Source organism: Anastrepha obliqua, chromosome 2 (genome assembly GCF_027943255.1).
Source record: "Anastrepha obliqua isolate idAnaObli1 chromosome 2, idAnaObli1_1.0, whole genome shotgun sequence".
NCBI classification, from domain to species: domain Eukaryota; kingdom Metazoa; phylum Arthropoda; class Insecta; order Diptera; family Tephritidae; genus Anastrepha; species Anastrepha obliqua.
This window is the reverse complement of record NC_072893.1, coordinates 8,679,950-8,707,515: the sequence shown is the minus strand read 5'-3', so window position 1 is coordinate 8,707,515 and position 27,566 is coordinate 8,679,950. Positions and strand designations below refer to the sequence as shown.

General features: G+C 37.4%; 1 protein-coding gene across 1 annotated transcript in view; it reads right to left on the bottom strand.

The window, feature by feature from the left end:
• The window catches only part of LOC129236752 (uncharacterized), a 90,276-nt gene extending 67,603 nt beyond the window's left edge, over window positions 1-22,673 (bottom strand). Inside the window, exon 1 of the mRNA XM_054870948.1 lies at window positions 21,796-22,673. Within this exon, the coding sequence (XP_054726923.1) occupies window positions 21,796-22,186 (391 nt within the window). The 5' untranslated portion in view covers window positions 22,187-22,673. The remainder of the gene's footprint in view (window positions 1-21,795) is intronic.
• Window positions 22,674-27,566: the final 4,893 nt, after the last annotated feature.

Below are 27,566 nucleotides of genomic sequence, written 5' to 3'. Positions count from 1 at the left end.
TCCATTGTTCCAATACTCTGGACACGGCATTTTCCATAGACAACCAACGGGTATTAGATACTTTCAAAATTTTATGGTTTTCTAAATTGAAATAATTTTGAAATTTAACGAACTCTTTTTGCCTTTTACTGCTATAATTAAAAAATAGGTATACATCCCTCACAAGATTCTCGATTTTACTTGGAATGGCCTTAGCAGCTTTCGATGAACACAAATGCATAGAGTGGCAGATACATCCAATAACATACAAGTGAGGATTTATATCTTTAAGGAGCCTCTGCACTCCATTTATTTGACCCATCATCACTGAGGCATTGTCAGCTGCAAAGCCAATTAAGTTTGTTTCAAAAATTGTTTTGGAATCAGTCTTATCAAGTTCGATTAAACTTAAAAAATGATCTCGAATTTTCCCGTTTTCTTTATCAAAATAGCGAACCACTAGAGCCAAACACTTTGCTGAACTTACATCTGTTGCTTCGTCTATTATAAGAGAGAATTTGTTATTTCTCAAACAATCGCTTATCTTTTCAACAAAATTTTTATGTAGTACATTTGTTACGGTTTCTTTTGCCTTTGTTCTACCACATTTCAGGCCTTTTATTACATTTGTATTGGCTGCAACACTTTTAATTAGTTCTATTAAAGGCGGTATGAGTGTAAACGGTAAATCGTAAATGCACAAAAAAAGTATAATTTTTAATTCAGCTATCTTGATTGCATTTTTGGTAGCATAACACCTTTCTTTAACGTCGCTCAGCTTAATTTGATTTCGCAAAGCTGCTTGCCTTTTTTTATGACTTTCTCCTTCTCCGTGTCTTTTAATATTGGTTATGTTATTGGCAAGGATTTTTTTGCAAATCACGCAGTACGATTTACCTTCTTTAGTATCAAGCCATCTATGTAAATTTTTCCAATGTGGACGGAATTTTTGTTTACAATTTTTGGACACATCTTCGGAGGCTGATCCATCTGATTCGTCAGAAGAGCTGATACTAATATAATATTAGAAATATTAGTTTTCGCAATCAAATTATTAACGACAACTTACACTGATTTACTAGACACTGGAAGTGTTGGCTCCTTTCTTATTGCACCATATTGCGTGCCATCTGCTTTGACTAAAACACTAATGCGTACAATTTAAGATATTTGTATCACACGCACATTTAAACAATGTTTCTTCTTACCGATCCATGATTTTACACCCAAGAAAACGAGAGTTCCGATATGCTTTGCTATTAAAATTAAAGCACACTTTTTGAAACGAAAATACAATAATTTGAATGAAAACTTTTGTAAAACTATGAGGCACTTGCTTTCCGAGAAATAAATACTCCAAACCAAATGAAGACAAAACGTAAAATCAGTTGAAGCCACATAGCGGTATTTTTCGAATGTGTTTGTATGTATGCATACAAATGCACAACTTCTAATTAATTGACATTGCCCAGTCAAGCAAACAAAGCGAATAAAATGACAATCAGTCACAATAGTTAATAGGGTTTTCGAGTGTTCAGCAAATTCATGTTTACCCTATGAGTGGTAATTAATTTGAAATAGAAATATTTATGAATTGGGATATTGAAATAACAAAGTATTTAAAAAGTGAAGTGTTTTTTTGTTGAAACAGGCAAAAAGGAAAGTGTTTTTTTGAACGAGGCAAAAAGTGAAGCATTTTTTCGAAAGAGGAAATGGTGGAATATTTGGAAAAAAGCGAAGTAAAATCTTCCAAACGAAGTAAAAACAGCAGCACTGTTACTACCTCGCTCGCAAATATTGCTTTTGTTGCTTTTGTTGCATTGCATTCGATCAAGAAGTATGCATCTCAAATTTACTCTCTTCTCTACTCACATCTAAATGCATTAATAAAGTATACTTACAAGCCAAGAATGATAGAAACAAGATTGAGCCCATCAGAGCGTACGTGACGTCACGTTTGCTGAGTTGTGCAGTATTGCCAACCATTTGCTCTTCGCAATAAATTTAGTGCTTTTTTATACCGAAAATGCGACAATTTTTAAGTTTGGTGTTTGTTTCTTTTTGTTTTTAATTTAAGGCTAGCGAAACTTTAGGTTAAAAAAAAACTGTATTATTGTACAAAAGAAGTTTAAAAAAGGCCACTCTGAGAAGATTTTAGTGCTAATGAAAATTTTTTTACTCCTATAAAATTTGATAAATTGAAAGTGCAAATTTAATTTTTGGCTCCATTTAAGGCTATGCAAAAATATTAAATGCCCCTCTCTCAACTCTTCTTAAGATTGAAAACCTTTTTACACATTTTAAAAAGCCTTTGAATTTATTGAATGCGAATTAAAACCATAGAGGTGCAATCGTTTCTTCCGGTCATCAATCCTTAGTGAGACATAGAGCATCAAGAGGTGTATTCATAGTAAAAATAAGCAACAAAATACCAGAAAATACTAAAGAAACCATACTGACATTTTTACAAAAAGAGTACCTTATCTAGTTACATAACTTCAAATATAGTAAAAAAGTCGTTCCCTTAACAAAAGAGTTTCGCTTAAGAAAAAAACTCATAAATTAAATTGTACATAAGCATAACACATTTATTTAAAAAAAAAACGCACATTCTACAGACAATTTGTCACGCATACAAAGTTCTTTAAGTAACACAATAAAAATTTCGTGTTTTATTTTCTTTAAATGGGCATTTAGTGCGTTTTTATATCCAAAGCTAGGCAACTCTGCAGTAGCGAGAGAGAGATTTGACTGCCGAAAGCAGAAGAACACCAACAACACCGGCAATCGCGGGCAATGCCACCAGATGTTAAAAAAAAGTAAAGCTAAATAAAACTGAGTGAATTATTTAAATAATTATTAAAAAATGTATATTTTACAAAATTATAAACATTACTTTTAATAAGAATAGGCTAGAAAAATGTCATGTGGAATGAACTAAAACTCCGAGACAAAAAATAATAAAAATAACAAAAAAAAAAAAATGCTAAATCAAGTTACGAAAATGGCAATCTGGCCATACTGGAGCTAAAATCACGTAACTAGTTGTCAAATTCGCTGAGCGCAAAGTAACGGGACCACGATGGGCGCCATCTCATTATTCTTTGCATCATGCTTACAAGCATAGATGACTAAATGTGAAACTCTTTTTCTCGTGAGAGCGCTGAACACACCGGTAGAAACATGAATTGGGTATTTTTGAACCAAAGGTCTGGAATTTTTAGTTTCCACACCACCATTGAGGTTAGTATTTAGTGTGCGGTTGTCCAATAGCCTTATATCACTCGTAAACACCTACATATACTAAAAATAAGCACAATCCGTATGAAATATGTACATAAATTTAAAAATCTATATGTAAATGAAATGATTTAAAACTGAAATACAAAAGTAATTTAATAATAATAAAGTAATGAACGCGAAAAACATAAGTTATAATTAAAAACATGACTTATTGCGATTTTTTAATATAACACAGAATGTATGTAATGTATATGTAAATGAAATGATTTAAAACTGAAATACAAAAGTAATTTAATAATAATAAAGTAATGAACGCGAAAAACATAAGTTATAATTAAAAACATGACTTATTGCGATTTTTTAATATAACACAGAAATTGGGTAACAAAAAAAAAAAAATCTCAAACAACGAACAGAATAAGTTAAAGCAGATTACCTTAAATTTTTGTAAAATATCTCAAACACAAATTCAGTTCCCTTACCTACGCTTTTCAACCATAGAATATTTAAGTATATACAAATTTACATAAACCAACACACAGTTTTCAATAATATTACATTATGTACATAAGACTAATTAAAAGTAGAAGGATATAACGAGCTTTGGATTCTACAAACTCACTTAAATTCAAATTATTACATTTCAATTGAATTAATTTTAAGAAAAATAATTATAAACATTTTAACACGTCATTTCTCCATTATGCAAAAACGAACTGTTTTCGTCTGTTATTTTTGGCGCATTTCTTCTGGCAGTCTGCCATTTCGCCTATCAGCTGTTCAAAATCCCATAATGTGTGAGTGCTGCCAAGTTTTGAAACGTCCTCATGGGCGCGCTCTCTCTCAAAATGAATAAGTTTCACATCTAGTTATCTATGCTTACAAGCTTCTCTGGCGTGTGTGTATGGCACCTATGATCGTTCAATAGCGGCTATCACCTATCAAAGAGCCGGTGTTTTGGTTGACTCTGAGAAAATATTGCAAGCTTACAAGTGGCACGTACATATTTTCATGGGAGTTGACTATGGCAGGTTTGAATTTCGGTAGTTTTTATATTTATAATGCTGAAATGTTATCAATACCATTTTCAAGAGTTGGGCCAATTAAGCTACAGAAAATTATTAATAACTCAGGAACAAAAAAAAATGATTTGAGGAAAAAGAAAGGATACTCCTTAAGTTCCAGTTAGAGTTTGCAGTTGATAGTCCGTCAAAACTTAATATGGGGATTCTCTGTGTGAAGCGCGATTGTTCAATACCATGAAATACAAAAAACCTATACTGTTATATGCTGGTGCTGCTATTGCAAGGATGAAAGATTTACTAGATTTAGCTATGGTGGAAAACAAAATTGTGCGAGCAACTTCGGCTCCTACTTCACAGGGCCCTCGGCAGCCGATTTCTGCCTGCTCGTTTCCCACATATTTACACACTCGGCCAATCGGTCGCTGTTCAGATGACAACGAATCAACATAAGGGGAGGCTGTGTTGATTTTTTCGTGTATCACCAACACAATCTCAGGTTTTTTGTATACACATCCCCTGCTTTGTCAGTCTACCCTTTCACTATACGACTGCTATTTCAACCCAATAAATTATTAGGTGCGCAACTGGTTGTCAATAGATGCCGCCAGCAGTGTGCGCTAGTCGATTCTGACATAACCTGAACGTCATTAACCAAACTTAGACATATGGTAAACAAACTGCTTCGACCCATTAGTGATTTTGTTTTGGCATCATATACCTTTGGGTTAGTGGAAATGTCTGATTTTGTGCCGAAAAATCGTCATTTGCGGGAAGTGTTGATTTTCCTCTTTCATTCGAAAAAAACGGCGGTTGAAGCGCATCGGGAGCTACAAAAAGTTCATGGAGATGCTGCTTTACGTGACACAACGTGCCGAGATTGCCTCCGTCGCTTTAAAGACGGTGGTTGAACCGTGAGACCGTCCGCGTAAAGGAAGACCATAACCTTCGAGGACGCGGAATTGGAGACATTGCTCAATGAGGATCCGTGTCAAACGCACGAAGAGCTTGCTTCAGTACTAGGAGTTACCAGTCTAGTCCATTTCCATGATTAAGAAACAGGAACTTGGATTCCTTCTGAGTTAAACCCAACGCCGTTTTTTCGCCTGTGAACAACTGCTCCAGCGGCAAAAAAAGGAAGAGTATTCTTCATCGCATCGTTACGGGTGATGAAAAATGGATTCATTACAGCAATTCAAAGAAAAGAACGTCATGGGGACTACCCGGTCATGCTTCTACGTCGTCGACTCGGCCGAATATTCACGCTGCGAAGTTGGGACCAAGTTGGTGTTTTTTATTATGAACTGTTAAAACCAAGCGAAACCATCACTGGGAATCGGAATCGACTTCAATTGATGCGATTGAGCCAAGCACTGCACGAGAAGCTGCCACACTACGTGGAGAGGCATGAAAAAGTGATTCTACAGCATGACAACGTTCGGCCTCACGTTGCCAAATCCGTTAAAACCTACCTGGAAATACTGAAATGGGAAATCCTACCCCACTCGCCATAGTCTCCAGATATTGCGCCATCCGATTATCACCTGTTCCGATCGATGGCACATGGTCTAGCTGACCAGCAGTTCCATTCGTGTGAAGACATCAAAAAATGGCTTGATCTGTGGATAGCCTCAAAAGATGAACAGTTTTACCGTAACGGTATACGAGATCTTCCAGAAAGATGGGAAAAAGTAGTAGCCAGCGATGGGCAATACTTTCAATGATTCACTTGTAACCATTTTTTCAAAATAAAGTAGTGAAAAAACAGCGAGAACTTAGATGCGTACCTAATATATTTAAAAAAAAAAATTTTCTTGTAAACACTATTTTTTTTCAAAAGTTCCTAAAAATTTTTTTTGTTAAAAGTCTCTGTGGTAATGTATTTTTTGGTAGTTTTTTTCAATATTTTGCGTTTTTTATGCTTCACGAGAAGGTAAGAACTGAGGAAAGTAAGTAGAGTAGAATGGGGTAAGATAGGTATGGGGGCACAATAGGTAGGTGGGGTTTTCGTCGCACTGTTTTTGCAGAGGTCACTCGTCTTATGTGAATTGAATACGTGGTGGGGAACAACGTTGGCGACTGTTATTTCGGCCGTCACCATTGATTAGTTATCCTAGTTCTGACGTCGTTTTGTTTTTTGTGAGCTTTTTTCCGACATAGCATTTTTTTTATTCTACGGTGCAGTGCAATTAATGTGTGTAAATATTTGTCAGGTGGATTTTATTTTACGTAGAAAATAATACTGAACACGAATAATGTGTTAGTTTTTTGATATTTTTGTTTTAAAAAAAAAATATCGACACTAACATAAAACATGTGCTTGGGGGCACTATAGGTCAGCCGCCTGGGGGCATTATAGGTCACTACTTTTAATTGAATAAAATAAGTTTTAATTGTTTTTGCAGCAAAATGGTGCGTAATTATGTGCGAAAAACGCCGAAACGAAGTGAAGAGGACGTAAAAAACGCAATCGCGGCAGTCCGAGATGGCGCTAGTGTCCGATCAGCCTCTAAACAATTTAAAATTCTGTTCGAAACATTACGTGCTCGCGTGATGAATTAAAGAAAACTTCCTAATAACATGTGCAGTGTTCATACTCTATAAATAAAAGTTACATATAGTGACCTATCGTGCCCTCCGATTTTGAAAATATCGAAAAAAAGTACCTTTGTCTTATTGAATGCAGCTTCCAAAATATTTAGCCAAACATAAGTCAGTATAACCAAAATGTTAGCAGATAAATAACCTTTCAAAATCTTGCTTATTTTTCAAAATCAATGGAAAAACACCGTAGCAAGAGCTCTCCAAAAAAAAAAAAGACCTATCTTACCCCATTCTACTCTAAATACTAAAAAAAATTATTGTGGTAAAAAAATTTATTGGTAAAAAAAATGTGTTAAAAATGTTTCTGGATAAAATATATTAATCAAAAACTAAAAAAGTTTTTCTTTGTAAAAATTTCGTTTTTGATAAAATATATTTAAAAGTTTTTGCTGAGTAAAATATCACTTTTCTTTGAAAATGTTGTTCGTAAAAAATTTTTTTATATATTGTTTGTTAAACATTTTTCGGGATAAAATGTATTTAAAATTTTTTTCTTTGTAAAATACCACTTTTCTTTGAAAATGTTCTTCGTAAATAATGTTTTTTTGTTAAAAATTTCTATGGAAAAAATTTTGTTCGCTAATTTCTTAAAAACTGATTTTTTTTCTAAATCTCTCATTAACAATATTTTTCATTAATAGCTGGGACTGTGCTCAATAACTCCTGAAAGTTTCATAGTAGAATACCCATAACTTTTCGAGTTATGTTATGTGCATATTTTATCGACTACGGTGCCATAACGGTACTCTCTGCGCTCGCTGTGATCACATTTATTTATTTCTCTTGAAGGATTCGCGTTGATCTTTCGATTTTTAGTAAGATCACTGATATTTTTGTGAGAAATAAACTTAACCTTCCGTTGGGCATCCGGATCTGGCCAGACGGGCCTATTCATTTTTAACATATTTCTGAATTGAATTTAACATATTTTTATTATAGCTAACGTCTTGAGCTTCCTGGTAGCTTCTTCCGGATATAACCTTTTAAAAAGGATTCTCGAACAGGGCGAAAAAAGGCCAGACAAGGGTGCCCAACTGAAGGGTGGGTTTAAAAAGGATGCCTAACGGGGGGTTAAGAAACGATTATCCTACAGCGCTATTTGAACACAAACGTTGGTTTCTAATACATTGAAACATTTTTCTGAGTATAAAACAAGAGAAAAAGCTCCCAGAAGAGAAGCGCGAAAGCCTACTAGCCAGATTAATGGGATGATCATTAGTTTATTAAAACAGGATCGCAGAAACAGACCTGCTGACTTCCTTCAAGAAATTTTTGTTAACCTGGAAAAGCCAATAACGAAAAGAGGAGTTGCGCTTCGCCTGACAGAAGCAGCGCTTCACGGCCGACTGGCATGCAAGAAGTTATTGGTAACAGCATTGCAATGACAATGCCGAATCGAGAGCACATGTCCAGGACTCAAAATCAGCGGTGTTATATTTTTTTCCGCCAAGGAATCGAAAATAAATACAGTTTATCCAAATTCGTCTCCTCAATCATAAAGCACGGGTGAGGCTCAATAATGGCGTGAGGCTGTTTTTCGTGGAACGGTGTGGAGCTACTTCATCGTATTGCATATGGATGTGCTCTCTCTCTCTCTATCTCTCTCTCTCTCTCTTAGCTTCACACTCTGTGGTGGACCATAGCTTCATCAACAATTCTCCTCCAATCAGTCTCTCTCTTGTCTCATTTCTCCAATTGCGAACGTTCATCGCTTCGAACGTCTGCTTCGAAGTCATCAAGCCATCTCTTTCTTGGTCGGCCAGTCTTTCTCCCTCCAAATGGACGCAAAGTAAACACCCTTGTTTGGATTCTTTCGTTGTTCATTCTTATGATGTGGCCAATCCATCTAATCTATCAACGTCAAGTACGTTCAGATACTTCAAAATGCAATGCTGCCTTATGCAGAAAAGAATTTGTCGGTGATTTTGAAATTTCAATAAGACAATCATGCGAAGCACACTTCTCGTATGGCCAAAAAGTTATTCCGAAAACAGTTTGATCATTGTTTTCGGTTTGTTATCCTTGAGTGTCGCCTAAAATTCAATGGAACATCTTTGGAGCAACGTAAAAAATGCCCTCAGTAAGCAGAATATCACAAATTTGGATTGGCTATGGGATCAGCGGCCTCGGTAGTCTAGCATAAGTGCACTAGCCTGCCATCCCAGAGGTTGTGAGCTCGAATCCCACATAAAGCACGGTCCTTTGCAATCCTCCAATTCCATTCCTCAACCCCAAAAACTTATCCTTTCTATCCTTACTGCCGCACAATAGTCTGCGCATTATTTGCATTGTGGCTGCTAGAACAAGCAAAAAAACAAAGAAAAACACGCAATTACATATTTCATCAGTGGCATCAGCAAGATGAAGCGGGCGACCGCTTTAGCGAAGTTCCCAATCACCCGCCCTGTCAGAAATCAAATAGATTAACGAAACCAACACAAGACAAGTCTTGTCGACGCCCTATGCTCTCGAGGGTAGTGAACAAGAGGGGGAAAAATGAGATCAGCATCATGGATTCACAATTCCTGTTGAATGTTGCAAAGGTTTAATACAATAATATCAATGCTAATACGCTGTGCAGCAGTAATAAAGCAAAAAGGCTTTTCAACAAAATATTAATGAATGTTGCCTTATTGTTGCCTCATCAAAAAGCTTTTCATAAAAAACCATCTGCCGTTTGGAGGTGCTTTAAAAAGTAGGTCTCTCCATTTATGGAAAAACATCAAAACGCACACCACAAACATCCAGAAAAAAGAGATACACAAAAGTTTTAACTTTTAAAAGTTTTGTCTTGCTTGCGTTTTTTGTTTATTTTTCGTTTTGCTATTAGTTTATTACTGCATAATATTCAAATTTTTTATAACCTCTTTATCTTTTAAATCAAATTTCAGGGCCCTTTTCCTTCAACTGTTGTGTTCTTATTCGTTTTTTTCACATGCATCTTCTAACTCTGCCCTTGCTGCCATTCTAGCTATGATTTCCATGTCAACTTCCCTCTCTTCGGCTACCATATTCATGCTAATTGTATAAGAAAAGGATAATAAAAAATTATTAGACTGTGTGACAGTTACATTATACATTTATGGAGACCTAGCACAACTTGTAGGTGTAGTAAAACTAAGAAAAATGGTATAGGAGAAATTTTCTAAACAACCCCAAAATTTTATTTTATGGTTAAAAAACCGTTTTTCAGTAGGTTGATGTGAACAATCACTCCTAACTTCGCCAGGTTCTATCCGATTTCTAATATTTTTCTTTAGTTCGAAAGAACAAAAACAAGCCTTTTCGACAGTGTATTGACAATTCTTCTGAAATGATAACTGACGAGGCTGTAGACGAAAGTATTTGGAATTTTTTGATTTTTTCTCTATTTTTTCAACTTTGACATCATTTTTACGATATTATCCGATATTGAGGATTTTTTTAGTACACTAATATTATAGTAAATTTGATTTTGCGTCGAATAAGCTATATTTTATTGTAATTGGCTGAAAATTCATAGAGTTGTGTGAGTTTTAAGATTTTATTTTTTTACTAATATACTTTTGTATGTACGTATAGCTGACGCTAAATGGGAATGAGGGCGGCTTTCGAGGCATGAAAATGATAATAAGTGTCATTATAAGCACATATGCATATTATTTTTGGCCATAAAATAAGATTTTGGGGGTGTATGGAAAATTTCTCCTATACCATTTTCTTAAGTTTTTCTATACCTACAAGTTGTGCTAGGTCTCCATAAAAGTATATTTAGTTTTTTTTTTGTTACAAAGTGTTCTTTATCTACATATACAGGCCCCGGCACTCGAAGTGTAACCAATTAAAAGGGTCGTAAATTTAGGTTGGAAAATTACTTTTGTTTGATTCAAAGTAAAAAATGTGTTGCTCGACCACCTTTTGCCTTGACTATGGCCTTGAGACGGTCCAGAAATGAATCTCAAGCTGCCCGAATGTGACTTGCAGGTATTTTGGCCCACTTTCGGACAATGGCTTTTTTCAGCGCCTCGAGACTGGTGAATTTTTTAGTTCAGACCTTGCTTAACCAGATGGCCCAATAATCTATCGGATTGGCGTCTGGTGAATTTGAGAACCATTGTGTGGACGTTATGAAGTTCGGAACGTAGTTTTTTAGCCATTCATGGTTCAATCGAGCTTTGTGAGAGCGTGCCGACTCCTGTTGAAACGTCCATGGTCTGCCACCGAAATACTTGCCTGCCCACGGCTTCAAAGCAACCTCCAGAATACTTTCCCGATAATATTTCGCATTTACCTTGACGCCAGGATCGATGAAAACGATTGGAGAGCGCCGATCTGCGATTACAGTGGCCCAAACCATTACCTGTAGCGGGTGCTGCCTGCTGGTGGCCAATCGATGACTCAAATTCTCGTATGAACGGTCGGCACACATAAACCCTATTGTTTTGGGAGTTTAAGAATTGATAAATTTGAAAAATTTTCTTGTCGGAAAACACAAGCGAAGCAACTCCTTCGCTCTCTCAAGTCTGACTTGTTGCTACTTTGGTGTGAGAGCATGCGCCTTTTGGATCTTGTAAGGCTTGACTTTGAGATAATTTTTCAGTATGCGGCGGGTGCTACGGTCGGATATTTTCAGTTCTTTCGCCATTTGATTGGCACTACGTCGGGGATTTCGCTCAAGTCGCTTCTGCACTTTTTGAACCATTTCACGTAACGCTACAGTCTTTTGATGACCACCTCCATGACGTTTCACGGTGCTACCAGTGCCATTGTAACGTGTAATGGTGCGATAAATAAAAACTTTATTTAATTTAAGGAGCTAGAGCTCATGAATAATCGCTTCCGTTTGAAATCCATTACTGATTTTCTTGTTTCGCGTTTACTCTCGGCCAAATGCTTCCGCACGCTTGCGAACAATACTCTGGACTGTTATTTAGCCAACTAACAGACAGTTGATGCCCATCAGCTACGCGAGCGGTCTGAAGTTGGTTACACTTCGAGTGCCGGACCCTATACAAGCACATATTTTGCAACTACTCACTCTATAAATTTCCATATGAACTTTGAACCCATACTTAATGCTTCCTCTATATTTGACTCATACGATTCTTTTACAACAGTATTTTTCCTACTTAAGATCGTAATTCTTATATGCAAAACTGGTGTCCGAATACACAAACCCTGGAAATAGCAATAAGTTAATTAATAAGTCCATATTCACATATACATATACACTCCTCGAAATTCAATTAAAGGCACCTTGTTTTTCCTGAAGTACTTTGAATAAAAACCGTAAAAAACATAGTTTTTTTACAATCTGTAGCGAGTTTCATTAGGAGCTCAAAAAATAAAAAGTTCTTTCGTTACACACAATTAAAATTTGAAATACTATTTTTTTCTTAAACAAAATCGAAATTAATAGCGAAATTCAATTAAAGGCACTGCTTCCACAAAAAAGACCCTATTCAGAAAAACATGACAAATATTGGTTACACAAAATTAGTAGAAAGTCCAGCCCTCAGTTTTATTTATCACTTCAAAGTCCGTTTTGGTATCGAAGCAAGGACATTTTGATAGTCAGAAAGTGGAATTCGCGACTATTCTTTCATAACGACGTTGCATACCTCATTTAAGAACTGAAGCTTAAACCTTCCAATGTATTCTCGACTCCAAAAATCGCTCCACATGTTCTCGGTCGGATTTAGGTTCGGGGACCGTGATGTCCACTCAAATACTTGAATCTGCTTCTCCCCAAGCCAACTTCGGCTGGCAAGTATATCTGTGTTGGCCAGCTAAAATGAGGCATTATATATATATATATATATATAATTGGCGCGTACACCCTTTTTGGGTGTTTGGCGTGCGTCTTGATGTTGTTCCAAAAATGGGACCTACAGTTTCGAGCCGTCTCCGAACGGCAGATATTTTTATGAGGAGCTTTTTCATGGCAGAAATACACTCGGAGGTTTGCCATTGCCTGCCGAGGGGCGACCGCTATTAGAAAAATGTTTTTCTTAATTTTGATGTTTTCACTGAGATTCGAACCAATGTTCTCTCTGTGAATTCCGAATGGTAGTCACGCACCAACCCATTCGGCTACGGCGGCCACAAAAATGAGACATTTCATCCTCTTTAAAGTTAATCAAGACTTTGTTCTATAAATTTATGTAGCCATCTGAGTTCATTATCATCATCACCCATCAGCAGTACAGCTCGCGGTGAGCTGCAGCTTCTTCAACGATCCTCTCCCATTTAACTCGCCAATGGCTACCTTATTCCAGTTTTTTTATTTTAAGCTTCCTAAAGCCTTCAGTTATGTTTTGTAGCCATGTCAGCTTAGTTGTGCCTTTTCATTTTGTGAGGATTGAATTGTAATGAATCATTTTTTCTGTGGTCGCGACCAAAGAGCCACTTCAAAAGTTTGGCTTGGTGAAAGAATACTCAAGGCTTTTCAAACGATATTTCTAATAATTTAAACAAGTCGGATCATTGACGTTGAATGTTTTTCGCCTGGAGATTTGCGAACTCCCCCATACTGTATGCATTCGCTCAAATACCGCCCTTGCTTTGTTTAACCTGTTGTTGACATCTTTAGCCATTCCACCATCTGCCGTCATAGTGCAGCCGAGGTAGCAGGAGCTTTCGACAAATTCCACCGGACACGCGTCAACTATTATAGGTCTTGCTTTCTTGTGGCTGACTCTCATAGCTTTGGTCTTGGCGATGTTGAACTCCAGTCCGACAGTGCGTGCCAGCGCGACTAGTTTGTCCACCTTCGCTTGCATGTCAGACAGTTTGTGAGAGAGGAGGTAGATGTTATCGGCGAAGTCTAGGTCCTGAAAATGCCTTTTTTGTGCAGTGTCAGTTGGCTCATGACTTCATCAAGGACGATGGGGCGTGAGGGCAAATGCCAGCTTGCTCGTCTCTTAAGGAGCGTTCGATATCTCTGAGCCTGCTTTGTATGATCACGGCTACAATTTCGTAGATGTTGTTAAGTAGGGTTATTCCTCGCCAGTTGTCGTAGTCACGCAGGTCGCCTTTCTTGGGCAGCTTCACTATGACGCCTCTTGTCCAGGGCGGAGGCTGCTTTTCGTTGCTCCAGATGGCGGTGATGTGGGGATGAAGAATTTCCGCTGACATTTGCAGGTCGGCAGTCATTAGTTCAGGCTGTATGCCATAGTCGCCCGCAGCTTTGTTGAGCTTCAGGTTCTTAATTGCATCCTTAATCTCCACTAGGCTGGGTCAGGATGTTGTTATTTTATTGCTAGTTGTGATACTAGTTATGTAAAATCTAAACTTTAAACTTATGGTACGTCTAAATTCAAATGATTTTATGCCCAACTTATCCAATTGAAGACATAGAAAGTGAAAATTTAAAAATGACACAGAAAGTAAAGAAATGAAGAAATACCATTACCTTTAAGTGAATTTCACGTAGCGTATAACTTTTTCAGTACTCACTCTTATCATTTCGGTCGTGATAAAGCTGAATCCAAGCGTTAAAGGTTTAACCGTTGACAATTTCCGTTTATTTACGATATCATTTGCGTTCGAAATAAAGTTCGCATTTATGCCAGTTGCGTACCAAAAATTTATGACTTTTAATTTTTGACAATTTTTTATAAATTCGAGTGATTGTTCTGGAATTATTTCCTGACCGCCATCAAAATGTAACTCCTCCAAATTAACTAAATCTTTAAATATATCGAGTGGGACTTTGTGTAAGACTTCGAGTGATATAATAACTCGCGAAAATTTTAATATTCGCAAGCTTCTCAATTCAGAAATTCCGTTTAGGTGAAAATCAGTTAGAGAACCATCACAGAAAATGAGCTCCTCTAATTGATTTCTTTTGCGCAGTTCATCAAATAGGATTTTGTCGTGGTTGGGAGCGCACGTTTCATATAAATCGGGTTTCTCTGCGCATGAATCACATTCGTGAATAACGAAATCCTAAATCTCAAGCTTCTTAAGTAGGGGTAAAGTGCCAATCAATTGCCAAAATTTGCAGTGATTATACTCAACTACAAGCTCCTCGAGATACTTTAAGTTTTCGATCATTTCAAAGGCATACTTTTCGGAGAATACTCCCGGATCATTGGGAATTACTAGCACTCGCAGTGGATTGTGGTAAGTGGTGTGAATCAAATTTTCCGAATCTATGAATTTGTTGGTGTGAATGTGTAGCTCAGTGAGTCGGCAGAGGTCAATCAAACTTCTACCTAAGGAAAAGAAACATAGAAAGGGCAATAAAAAGTGAATACTGAAAGTGACTATGGGTGGGGCAGGTGAGGTTAGGTTAGGTTATAATGGTTGCCCAGAAAGTGGGCCCACTTGGACGAAAAGTTTCAGTTCATCCTTTGTGATATCATTGCAAAGGAAAAGAGGTGAAAGAAACCCATAGGATGAAAGGAGAGAGAGGAGAGGGTGAAGGGTAAGGAGAAAGAGGTTGAGTATTTGTGGATTACGAACGCTGACTTATTTGCGGTACTGTTAGCCGCTTTATGCTGGTATCAAATTTTTGACATCAAGGCCTGCTACATCAGCAAGCGTAGAAAAGAAGTGAGAGCCGAGATGCTTAAATCTTAATCCTGCTTGAGTGGGGCATTAAAGGAGAAGATGCTGAGTCTCCCATACAGCTGATGCATAAAGGACTTGAAATAATTCCAAGTCTAACGTTTGAAACTTTAAAGAAGAAATTTGAAATAGCTTCATGTAAGAAAGGAATTTACGGCAACATATGTAGACATAGTGCAGCGAAAAATGATCCAGCGGCTTTGTTGACTTGGTCATGTTGTCTTAATGGATACAAACGCTCCAGATCTGAAAGTATTCGATGGCGGCCGTCGTAGCGGAATGGTTTAGTGCGTAACTATCATTTGGAATTCATAGAGAGAACGTAGGTTCGAATTCAAAATTAAAAAAAAATGTTTTCTAAAAGCGGTCGCCCCTCGGCAGGCAATGGCGAACCTCCGAGTGCTTTTCTGCCATGGAAAAGCTCCTCATGAAAAATTTCTGCCGTTCGGAGTCGGCTTGAAACTGTAGGTCCCTCTATTTGTGGAATAACATCAAAACGCACACCACAATTTTACTGCTGTTTATTTATACCTATTTTTGCAACTTATAGTTAATTAATAATTCAAATTAATAGTTTAGTCATAGTCTCGTGCAGTGACAATCAAAATCAGTAAAAGTTCTCTCAGTAATACGTGAATTTCTGCGACAAACTATGCCTCCTAAAAAAGGCACCCAGCAACAGCACACATGTGGTGTTTGCCACGCGACTGAGCATCTAGTATTTTGTGTGTAGCCTGCCTTACGTGGACTCATACCAATTGTACGGGGCTTGCCAAATCCGAATTCACTGATTTAGCTAACAAAGTTAAATTACAGGGGTTCCTGTGGAAATGTGATTCCTGCAAATTGGAGGTTAATGTCGCCACCACGGACGATCTTGAATACGATGATGATGATGAAGATAACGATAATATTACAATGAATAAGCTAAGACGACTGCTCGACGACCAATGCTTGAAGCTGAAGAACACATCTACGTAAAATTGAAGTTCAATAGTTCTGATATCATCGTCGGGTGCGTCTACTTTCCTCCGAGAGCTTCACTCGCAGCTTTCTAGACATTCATTGATACGCTTCACTATCTGAAGGAAAAACATAGTGCCGCAAATCTTCTTATCACTGGCGACTTCAACCTTCCTAGCAGCTCACCCTGCACTGACTGTGAAAATTCTGTATACGAAGGTTTCTCTTCGCTGGAATGCCAACAATTTAACAGTGTCCATATCGATAATAATAACTTGCTTGATCTCTGCTTTAGTAACATTTCTCTACAGGTAGAATATACTCAGGCAATCACCACGATGAATCTGTATCACCCTGCTCTTGATATCACTATCGAGCTTCAGCCCAGTCTAAAGCCTGCAACACCGACTTACTATGATTTCAAGAACGGTGACTATGATAATCTCAATAACTTCTTCGTAAACGCTGATTGGTCTAACTTTTATTCATCAAGCACTTTAGACTGCAAAATAAAAGTACTCTATGACATAATCCAGGAAGGCATCTCATCATATGTTCCTGTGCGTGTCCAAAGAACAAGTCACTTCCCTTACTGGTTCTCAAGTGAATTAAAATTCAAAACACTACTCAAGAAAGAAGCTCATTCCAACTACAAGAAATACAAGAAAAACGATACTAATTTGTGCTATAGAAAATTTAGTGAACTTAGACAGGAGTGCAAGGAGCTCAACACATTATGCTACAAAAATTATATAGATATGATTGAGCAGTAGGTTCGGACTGATACATGTGCATTTTGGAAATTCATTAAACATAAGACTTGGAATAATCTGTCGGCTGACTCCGGCATTGAAATTAGTAACATGTTCGCATCCTTTTTCAAGAGTGTATATAATCAGGATCCGCATCGAGGCTTAACGTGAACGGATCTAGGACACAGGCCGACTAATACTATCACCGATTTCAAGATTAATATAAATGATGTTTACAAAGCACTGCTGACATTGAATACAAAGAAAGGTGCTGGCCCGGATGGGCTACCAAACACCTTCCTCAAAAACTGTGCTACCAGCCACATCTCACACATATACAGGGTGGCTGATGAATTTTGCTACATTAAGAAACTCAAATAACTTTTTTTTTAGTATGTGGAATTCATTCATTTTTTTTTTCAAGTTGAAGGTCATTAAATTTTATTAAATGTAGCTTAACTAGTTTTAAAAATAATTGAATTTAAATGCCCCCCAGCTCGTTGACACAAGTGCGGCATCTTAGTAAAAAGTTGTTCATTGCTGCCTTGAGAGTTGCGACAGGAATGTTGCCCGAATGGATTGTTTTAGTTCATCCAAATTTGTTGGCTTTGTTTTATAAACTTCTTGTTTACATAAACCCCATAAGAAAAAGTCAGGTGCAGTAAGGTCAGGCGATCTGGGAGGCCAACGAAATTCGGAGTTTCTTGAAATCAGTTTATTGGGAAATTTTCGTCACAACTCTGTCATAACAGTCTGGGCTATGTGAGACGTTGCCCCATCTTGTTGAAACCACACAGAGTTGAAAGGAATTCTCTTTCGGCGTAGTTCTGGATAGCATTCAGCATTTTCAAATAACGGTCTCCAGTAACCGTAACGGTGTGACCATTTTCTCAAAAAAAATAAGGCCCGACAATACAGCGTGAAGAAACCGCACACCACACTGTCTCGCGAAGAGGATGCAATTCCGTCTCGTGGAGTATCTGTGGGTTAGAAGTACTCCATATTCGACAATTTTGTTTGTTCACATTGCCGTTTAAATCGAAATGGGCCTCATCAGACATGAAAAGGCAGTTTAACATGTTTTGGTCTTCTTCCACCATTTGCAGGATCTTCTGGCAAAATTCCAAGCGAATCGGCAAGTCTGCTGCATTCAGTTTGTTAACCATTTGAATTTTGTAGGGAAATAAGTCTAAATCTTTGTGCATTATTGTTTGCAAAGACTGTCGGCTGACACCAAGTTGAGCAGATAAGCTTCTTGTTGAAACCCTTGGATTGCTTTGTATAGCTGCAGCTACAGCAGCGATCGTTTCCTCCGTCCGAACTGGTGGGTTTCGATGATAAGGCCTTCTTGTGACTGTTCCTTGCTCAGCAAAATTATTCACCAGTCTCATTATGGTCCATCTGCTCGGAGGATCGCCGCCAAACATCCGCCTGTACTCTCTCTGTACCAAAACTACGGACTCCAGTGCGTGATAGCGGCGGACTATCCAAATTCTTGTTTGCGTGTCCCAGTTATCCCTTTTAATAAATTTTAAAGATCAATCTGCAAATTAAAACAAAAATGGAACAGATAACTTAAAAAGAAAAAAAGTTATTCAATTTTGTTTTGGTAGCGGCTTTCATCAGCCACCCTGTATTTGATTTCTCTCTACAAACGTGTACCTTCCCAACAGTTTGAAAATCCTTCTATGCCTGTCCCATTTACAAGGACGGTCCTATAGAGCAATCTGCGTACAATCCTCTCTCGCTAAACTCTTTGAAAAAATAGTTCTCCCCCAACTCACAGCATTTTTCTCGAACGTTATCACCAACAAGCAGCACGGGTTTGTTGGCGGGAGATCTACTACTTCGAATTTGTTTATCTATGTCAACTACCTCCAAGAAGCGCTAAACGAAGGAACCGAAGTGCACACCATCTACATGGACTTTGGCAAAGCATTCGATAGGGTCGATCATTGTATCCTGATAAATAAACTCAACAGATACGGTATTCAAGGCAATACTCTGGGCTGGGTCCACTCATATCTATCTGAAAGGCAATTTCAAGTGCGGGTGGATGGTCATCTATCCACCAAGCATGATGTATCGTCGGGTGTGCCCCAAGGATCACACCTGGGTCCAACTCTGTTCAACATATTCGTTAACGACATTGGCGATCATTTACAGTCTGAGTACCTACTATATGCGGACGACTTAAAAATCTTCAGATCGATTACTAGTGTACAAGACATCAAAATTCTCCAGAGTGATATTGACTTATTGTCGGCCTGGTGCAGCAGAAACAAACTAGGCCTGAATATCAAAAAGTGTGGAGCAGTATCTATCTCAAGATCGCACGTCTGTACTTTAACCAACTACAATTTAAACAACGAGGCAATAAGTGAAATCGACAGCATAAAGGATCTATGTAAATAGGTATCATCATAGACAACAGATTGACATTTAACAAACATATTAACAAGGTTACTCTCCAAGCGTTTAAAACTCTTGGTTTTATTACTAGAACCAGCAAGAACTTCACAAATCCCAACACCTTACTGAGACTTTTCTCCTTCTTAGTCCTTCCAATTCTGGAATATGGCACTGTAATCTGGTCTCCTTTTACTGACTCTGCAATCAAACGCGTTGAACGAATACAAGTGAAAGTCTGCAGAAGCCTAGAATACTGATACAGTCGCCAAGGAGGATACAGATCAACACTTGAGATCTATGACCAGTTCCACATCAACAATTTGCAAGCACGTACCAGATATTATATCACGTCTATTACCATACCCCTAGGTCAAAAAACATTTCAGAAATTTTTTTTGAATCAATTAATTGTTACAAATACCCTATTAATTTGTTTAAACTTTTCCCCTCAAAATTCATTTTTTCTCTTTTTGATTGACGTTTGTGTATTAAATAAATAAATAAATAAATATTTCCTAACATTGTTCAAGCATCGACTCGTTTAGATATTAACGTAATTTTCCCTGTTAAGAACAATGCATTTATTTTAATTGATAGGATTGGGGTTCCCTTGAGATCCTGTGGTCTACTCCCGTAAAGATGGGTCTCGCGTCAACTCAGCGAGCGCTGGGATAGTACGCAAACGTGCAAAGTGACGAGTCCCTTCTGCCCACGGGTAGATCGGGAGCGCTCGAGGGAGCTTCTAAGGCTAACAAAGCCGCAGCACTCGAATTTGGTGGGTTTCCGTACCGGACATTGTCCGTTAAGTGTCCATGCGGTGAGACTCGAGATTGCCTGAAGTCCGTTCTGCAGAAGCTGTCTGGAAGGTGAAGTGGAATCTTCTCAGCACCTTTTTCTCAGCTACCCTGCTCTTGTCATTGTTCTTGGCTGATACTGATGGCCTTAGGGATATGATTGCCAGTCAGGTCTGTTTGGCATTGTTTGGTTTTCCATTTTAAACAAAATAGTTTAACAAGGAGTAGGAGGGGATCGTCAATGGTCTAAGTGAGTTATCTCATAGACCGATTGCAAATTCTGCCTACCAAAAATATATCCCACGTTATTTTGTGGTGGTCTTCGTTCTGTGTCAGAAAAAAGGAACTGCGATTATTCATGAAGTATAAAATATGTATGTATATATATTTAAATTTTTTTAAATAAAAGTATGTACAAAACTACGAGTCGTAATCACTCAATAAGCTGTGTAGTCTCCATCGTTGTCGAATATAGCCTGACATCTTCTTGGCATGCTTTGAAGCTTTTCTGCGTAGTTCGTCGACAAAGAGGAGCAGATTTTGTGAATTTGGCGCACGAGTTGCTTTAAATCATGGAATGGCCTTCCGGCAAGATGCGTTTCCATAGTCCCCCACTCATTTACAATGCGGTTGGCGTCTGGGGATTGGGAAGCCCTGTACATTACTGTGAAACCATTTTCTTGTTTTGTTCCATTTTGTGGATAGGACGCCACAAATAGGAGGAAGAGCTCGGCCAAACACCCAAAAAGGGTGTACGCGCCAATTATATATATATTTTTTGTTTCTTGTTTTGTTGGTTCTCAATGTGTTTTCCTGAGAACAGTGGTTTTGATGATGTGGGACGGCAGAAAATGTTCGTCTCCTTCGATGGTGTTGATACTCATATTTATTCCCTTTTTAGCAAGAACTGATCGTGATTGGCGTAGTCACAAAGAAGGGTAAAAAGTTGAACGATCACTTTATTCTGCTTCTTTGTTGTCACTCGCTTCAAGCCGCGCTCGGAATATTCATCAACATTATTCTGCACCTTATACCGCTGATTCCACATCACAACATACTTTTTTGATTTTTTAATCACTTTTGGGGTTTAAGATAATTTCGGCCCTTTCGAATGCGTGCATAAAAATACCGCCTCAAAACGCTTCGCGTACTTCTTACTTATTTTTGTTTGGTTGCGTTTAGGGGAAAGTTTCGAACGACACTAACCTGAGTTAGCACTGGCGTCCTAGCCCTTGAGTGGGACTATTACGCAACAAAAAGTAGAGCGAAATATTTCTTGAAGATAGAAGAAAAAAAAAACCGGCTCTTTTCATCTGACACAGAATGTATATAAAAAAATTAGCAGAGAATTATTGATATTTTTTCTATATACTATAATTATATTCATATATGTACATGCAAACAGCTCATAACACCCAATAAACATTACATGCAAATGAAATAATAAAATATTGATGTATATTAATAAATTACCACGTAGATCGTAAGTGCCAATGCAGATTAAAACTTTCAGATTTGGCAAAGGCAAAAGCTCAGCCATATGCTGATCAGTGAACGAAAAGAGTTTTGCTTCCTCAATCTCTGGATGAGATTTGCGTAGTTTGTTTAAAAATCGTTTAGAACACTTCGATTTCGATAAATTAATTCGCTTGATTATTTGCATGGGAAAATCGTCGGTGCCGATTAGGTGACCAAAGTTTTGAGCTAAATAATCATTAACTTCCGTCCAGTTATGGAAATACTCATAGTAGATGTACTGGAATCTTTTGCACACATTCACCCAGTGGTAACGCTGGATATCGTGATCCAATCGCTTACAAATGTTTATCAAGCATTCATCAGGCAAGTCGAGTATTGTCACCATTGTTCTCTTTCGTTTTTTACTGTGTTATAAAGTGTAAAAAAAACGCAAACCATATTTTGAATTCACAACTGTTACTATTTTTGTATATATACATATATGTATATATGTTTATAAAGATTATCGCAGCGAATTATTTAGAAAACTAACAGGTTCCATTAAAAAATTCGTCTTTATCCGCACGCTTTTTTTTTCAAGTTACTTTTTAAAATCTTATTAGGCCGGGAATTTCACAAGAGCTAGCGTTTCACCCCACCACTGCGAGAAGTAAGGAAGTTTGATGCATCTACTTTACATTGGCTGATCGTACAGCGCACAACAATCAACTGATTGGAGGATATATGTAATTTTGTTTTTTGAGCGCCTTGTGTCTAAAAGCAGTAAATCACATATTTAATAATTATATCTTTCGTATGATTTTTCACTTCCACTAATTGATTTATAATTCCTCTACGGGAATTTCATCTCCAATCCACTAAATAAATGTTTACACCCCCATTCGATTTTATGAACTGAAAGTAATCAAACTCTGTGCTTGCAATTTGTATATAGAGTGCTATAATTTTTGCATATCACCGAATGCAGCTCTCATAGAGAATCATCTCTCAGTGTTTACACATTGTTGTTTTGAACTCAACTCGTACTGTTACTGCCTCGCTCGCAAATATTGCTTTTGTTGCATTGCATTCGATCAAGAAGTATGCATCTCAAATTTACTCTCTGCTCTACTCACATCCAAATGCATTAATAAAGCATACTTACAAGCGTGTATGTATGGCACCTATGACCGTTCAATAGCGGCTATCACCTATCAAATTCGCATGGAATTTTGCCGAGGAAGAGTGAAAGCATTAATCAACTGTGGGCTTGCTTTGTATCGGGTCAATAATAGAGCGCGCATTCAGAGCCGGTGTTTTGGTTGACTCTGAGAAAATATTGCATGCTTACATGTGACACGTACATATTTTCATGGGAAATTATGGGAAATTTAAAATAAGGAATGAATCACAGCTCGTTGCTTTAAGTTTTCTAGTGGAAATGATTCTGTTATATTTAGAATTCAAATGCAAAATAGTTAGGGATTCTTAGAAAACGTTTAGTATAGAAATAATTGTCATAAGAACGAAAATTACGCACGCTTATAAAAAATTAAGAAGTATGATATTTAAGCTTTCCATATTTTAAGTGAAATATCACAGTCTTACAAAGATTACATTTATGTATTGTCAAAACAGCAGCCTACCTAATATTAATACCAACAACTGCTCCAGCGGCAAAAAAGGAAGGTGAAAAATGGATTCATTACAGCAATCCAAAGAAAAGAAAGTCATGGGGTCTGCCCGGTCATGCTTCTACGTCATCGCCTCGGCCGAATATTCACGCTGCGAAGATTATGCTACATATTTGGTGGGACCAAGATGGTGTTATTTATTATGAACTGTTAAAACCAAGCGAAACCATCACTGGGGATCGGTATCGACTTCAATTGATGCGATTGAGCTGAGCACTGTGCGAGAAGCGGCCGTAATACGCGGAGGGGCGTGAAAAAGTGATTCTACAGCGTGATAACGCTCGGCCTCACGTTGCCAAACCCGTTAAAACCTACCTGGAAACACTGAAATGGGAAATCCTACCCCATCCGCCATATTCTCCAGATATTGCGCCCTCCGATTATCACCTGTTCCGATCGATGGCACATGGTCTAGCTGACCAGCAGTTCCATTCATATGAAGACATCAAAAAATGGCTTGATCCTTGGATAGCCTCAAAAGATGAACAGTTTTACCGTAACGGTATACGAGATCTTCCAGAAAGATGGAAAAAAGTAGTAGCCAGCGATCGGCAATACTTTCAATGATTCACATGTAACCATTTTTTCAGAATAATAAAATTTCCTTGTAAATACTATTTTTTTTCAAAAGTTCCTAAACATTTTTTTTGTTAAAAATCTCTGTGGAAATGTATTTTTTTGGTAGTTTTTTCAATATTTTGCGTTTTTTATGCTTCACGAGAAGGTAAGAACTGAGGAAAGTAAGTAAATACTAAAAAAAATTATTTTGGTAAAAAAATTTATTGGTAAAAAAAATGTGTTAAAAATGTTTCTGGATAAAATATATTAATCAAAAACTTTTCCTTATAAACAAGTTTTTCTTTGTAAAAAATTTTTCTTTGTAAAAAAATGTTTCTTTGTAAAAAATTTTTCTTTGTAAAAAAATTTTTCTTTATAAAAAATTTTTCTTTGTAAAAACAAGTAAACACATTTTTCTGTGTGTTTTTTCTTTGTAAAATTTTTTTGCTCGTAAAATTTGTTAAAAATATTTTGGATAAAATATATTAATCAAAAACTAAAAAAGTTTTTATTTGTAAAAAAATTTTTCTGGGTAAAAAATTTTTCTTCGTAAAACTTCTTAAATTTTTCTTTATAAAATTTTTTTTTGATAATATTTAAAAGTTTTTTACTTAGTAAAATATCACTTTTCTTTGAAAATGTTCTTCGTAATAATTGTTTTTATATTTTGTTTGTTAAAAATTTTTTGGGATAAAATGTATTTAAAATTTTTTGCTTTGTAATATACCACTTTTCTTTGAAAATTTTCTTCGTAAATAATGTTTTTGTTAAAAATTTCTATGGAAACAATTTTGTTTGCTAATTTCTTAAAAACTAATTTGTTTTTTCTAAATCTCTCATTAACAATATTTTTCATTAATAGTTGGGCCTGTGCTCAGTAATTCCTGAAAGTTTCATAGTAGAATACCCATAACTTTTCGAGTTATGTTATGTGCATATTTTATCGACTACGATGCCATAACGGTACTCTCTGCGCTCGCTGTGATCACATTTATTTATTTCTCTTGAAGGATTCGCGTTGATCTTTCGATTTTTAGTAAGAGCACTGATATTTTTGTGAGAAATAAACTTAACCTTCCGTTGGGCACCCGGATCTGGCCAGACGGGACTATTCATTTTTAAGATATTTCTGAATTGAATTTAACATATTTCTAGTATAGCTAACGTCTTGAGCTTCCTGGTAGCTTCTTCCGGATATAACCTTTTAAAAACGATTCTCGAACAGGGCGAAAAAAGGCCAGACAAGGGTGCCCAACTGAAGGGTGGGTTTAAAAAGGATGCCTAACGGAGGGTTAAGAAACGATTATCCTACAGCGCTATTTGAACACAAACGTTGGTTTCTAATACATTGAAACATTTTTCTGAGTATAAAACAAGAGAAAAAGCTCCCAGAAGAGAAGCGCGAAAGCCTACTAGCCAGATTAATGGGATGATCATTAGTTTATTAAAACAGGATCGCAGAAACAGACCTGCTGACTTCCTTCAAGAAATTTTTGTTAACCTGGAAAAGCCAATAACGAAAAGAGGAGTTGCGCTTCGCCTGACAGAAGCAGCGCTTCACGGCCGACTGGCATGCAAGAAGTTATTGGTAACAGCATCGCAACGACAATGCCGAATCGAGAGCACATGCCCAGGACTCAAAATCAGTGGCGTTATATTTTTTTCCGCCAAGGAATCGAAAATAAATACAGTTAGTCCAGATGTTAGGACGTACGTGCGGTGGCCAAGATATGCAGCATTCGACACCGAATTCGCTTCCCCAATCATAAAGCACGGGTGAGGCTCAATAATGGCGCTGTTTTTTGTGGAACGGTGTGGAGCTACTTCATCGTATTGCAGGTCATGCGGATGTGGTCAAGTATTCTCTCTCTCTCTCTCTTATCTTCACACTCTGTGGTGGGCCATAGCTTCATCAACAATTCTCCTCCAATTCGGTCGCTCTCTTGCTTCATTTCTCTAATTGCGAACGTTCATCGTTTTTAAGTCTACTTCGAGGTCATCAAGCCATCTCTTTCTTGGTCGGCCTCTCTTTCTTCCTCCAATTGGACGCAAAGTAAACACCCTTTTTGGATTCTTTCGTTGTTCATTCTTATGATGTGGCCAATCCATCTAATCTATCTACGTCAAGTACGTTCAGATACTTCAAAATGCAATGCTGCCTTATGCAGAAAAGAATTTGTCGGTGATTTGGAAATTTCAACAAGACAATCATGCGAAATACACTTCTCGTATGGCCAATAATTAATGAATATCTCCTTATTGTTGCCTCATAAAAAAGCCTTTCATAAAAAAACATCTGTCGTTTTGAGGCGGCTTGAGAATGTACGTTCCTCCATTTGTGGAAAAACAAAAAGACGAAAAGCACAAATATCCAAAAAAAGAGATACACAAAAGTTTTGTCTTGCTTGCTTTTTTTGTTTATTTTTCGTTTTGCTGTATAATATTCAAATTAGTTATAACCTCTTTATCTTTTAAATCAAATTTCAGGGCCCTTTTCTTTCAACTCTTGTGTTCTTATTCGTCCTCTTCACTTCCCTCCTCTGACTCTTCACTTCCCTCCTCTGACGCTGCGGTTCCACGAAAGTTTTCCATGTCAACTTCCTCCTCTTCGGTTACCGTATTCATGCTAATTATATAAGAAAAGGATAATACAAAATTATTACACTGTGCGACAGTGATATTATACTTTTATGGAGACCTAGCACAACTTGTAGGTAAAAATGGTATAGGAGAAGTTTCCAATACACCCCCCGAACTAAAAAAAAATTAGAAATCGGATGGAAATTGGCGAAGTTAGGAGTGATTGTTCACATCAACCTACTGGAAGACGGTTTTTTGACCATAAGATAAGATTTTGGGGATGTATTAAAAATTTCGCCTATACCATTTTCTTAAGTTTTCCTATATCGACAAGTTGTGCTAGGTCTCCATAAAAGTATATTTCGTTTTTTTTTTGTTACACAGTGTTATTTATCTAAATATGCAGGGCCCAGCACTGGAAGTGTAACCAATTAAAAGGGCCATAAATTTAGTTTGGAAAATTAATTTTATTCTATTCAAAGTAAAAAATGTGTGTTGCTCGACCACCTTTTTTGCCTTGACTATGGCCTTGAGACTCTCCAGAAACGAATCGCAAGCTGCCCGACCCACTCGCGGGCAATGGCTTTTTTCAGCGCCTTCAGACTGGTGAAATCTTTTAGATCGGACCTTGCTCTTCAAAATGCCCTAATGGGAATAATTCATCGGATTGGCGTCTGGTGAATTTGAGAGCCATTGTGTGTACGTTATGAAGTTCGGAACGTAGTTTGTTAGCCATTCTTGGTTCAATCGAGCTTTGTGAGACCGTGCCGACTCCTGAAGAAACGTCCATGATTTTCAAAGCAACCTCCAGAATACTTTCCCGATAATATTTCGCATTTACCTTGACGCCAGGGTCGATGAAAACGATTGGAGAGCCCTCATCTGCGATTACAGTGGCGAAACCATTACCTGTGGCGGATGCTGCCTGCTGGTGGCCAATCGACCCATAAACCC